The 208-nt window shown below is 38.0% G+C and overlaps 1 protein-coding gene across 1 annotated transcript in view; it reads left to right on the forward strand.

The window, feature by feature from the left end:
* Positions 1–121, forward strand: part of LOC108355945 (uncharacterized) — an 844-nt gene extending 723 nt beyond the window's left edge. Inside the window, exon 2 of the mRNA XM_017607077.1 lies at positions 50–121. Within this exon, the coding sequence (XP_017462566.1) occupies positions 50–121 (72 nt within the window). The remainder of the gene's footprint in view (positions 1–49) is intronic.
* Positions 122–208: the final 87 nt, after the last annotated feature.

Raw genomic sequence — 208 nt, forward strand, 5'->3', positions numbered from 1 at the left:
GATTAACTATCTGGATTTAACAATTAAAATAAACGATACCACGAACAAGATAGAGTTCGAAATATACAGAAAACCAACAGCCACAGACACAATTATACACAATAGCTCAAACCACCCATAGCAACACAAGAATGCAGCATTTAGACAACTAATAACGAGGTTAACCTGCGAGTGCCGACACAGTTACATAGGACAAACAGGGCGAAAT

This window comes from Rhagoletis zephyria, unplaced genomic scaffold, assembly GCF_001687245.7.
Source record: "Rhagoletis zephyria isolate East Lansing unplaced genomic scaffold, Rhagoletis_zephyria_1.1 Rzeph_scaffold_52283, whole genome shotgun sequence".
NCBI lineage: Eukaryota > Metazoa > Arthropoda > Insecta > Diptera > Tephritidae > Rhagoletis > Rhagoletis zephyria.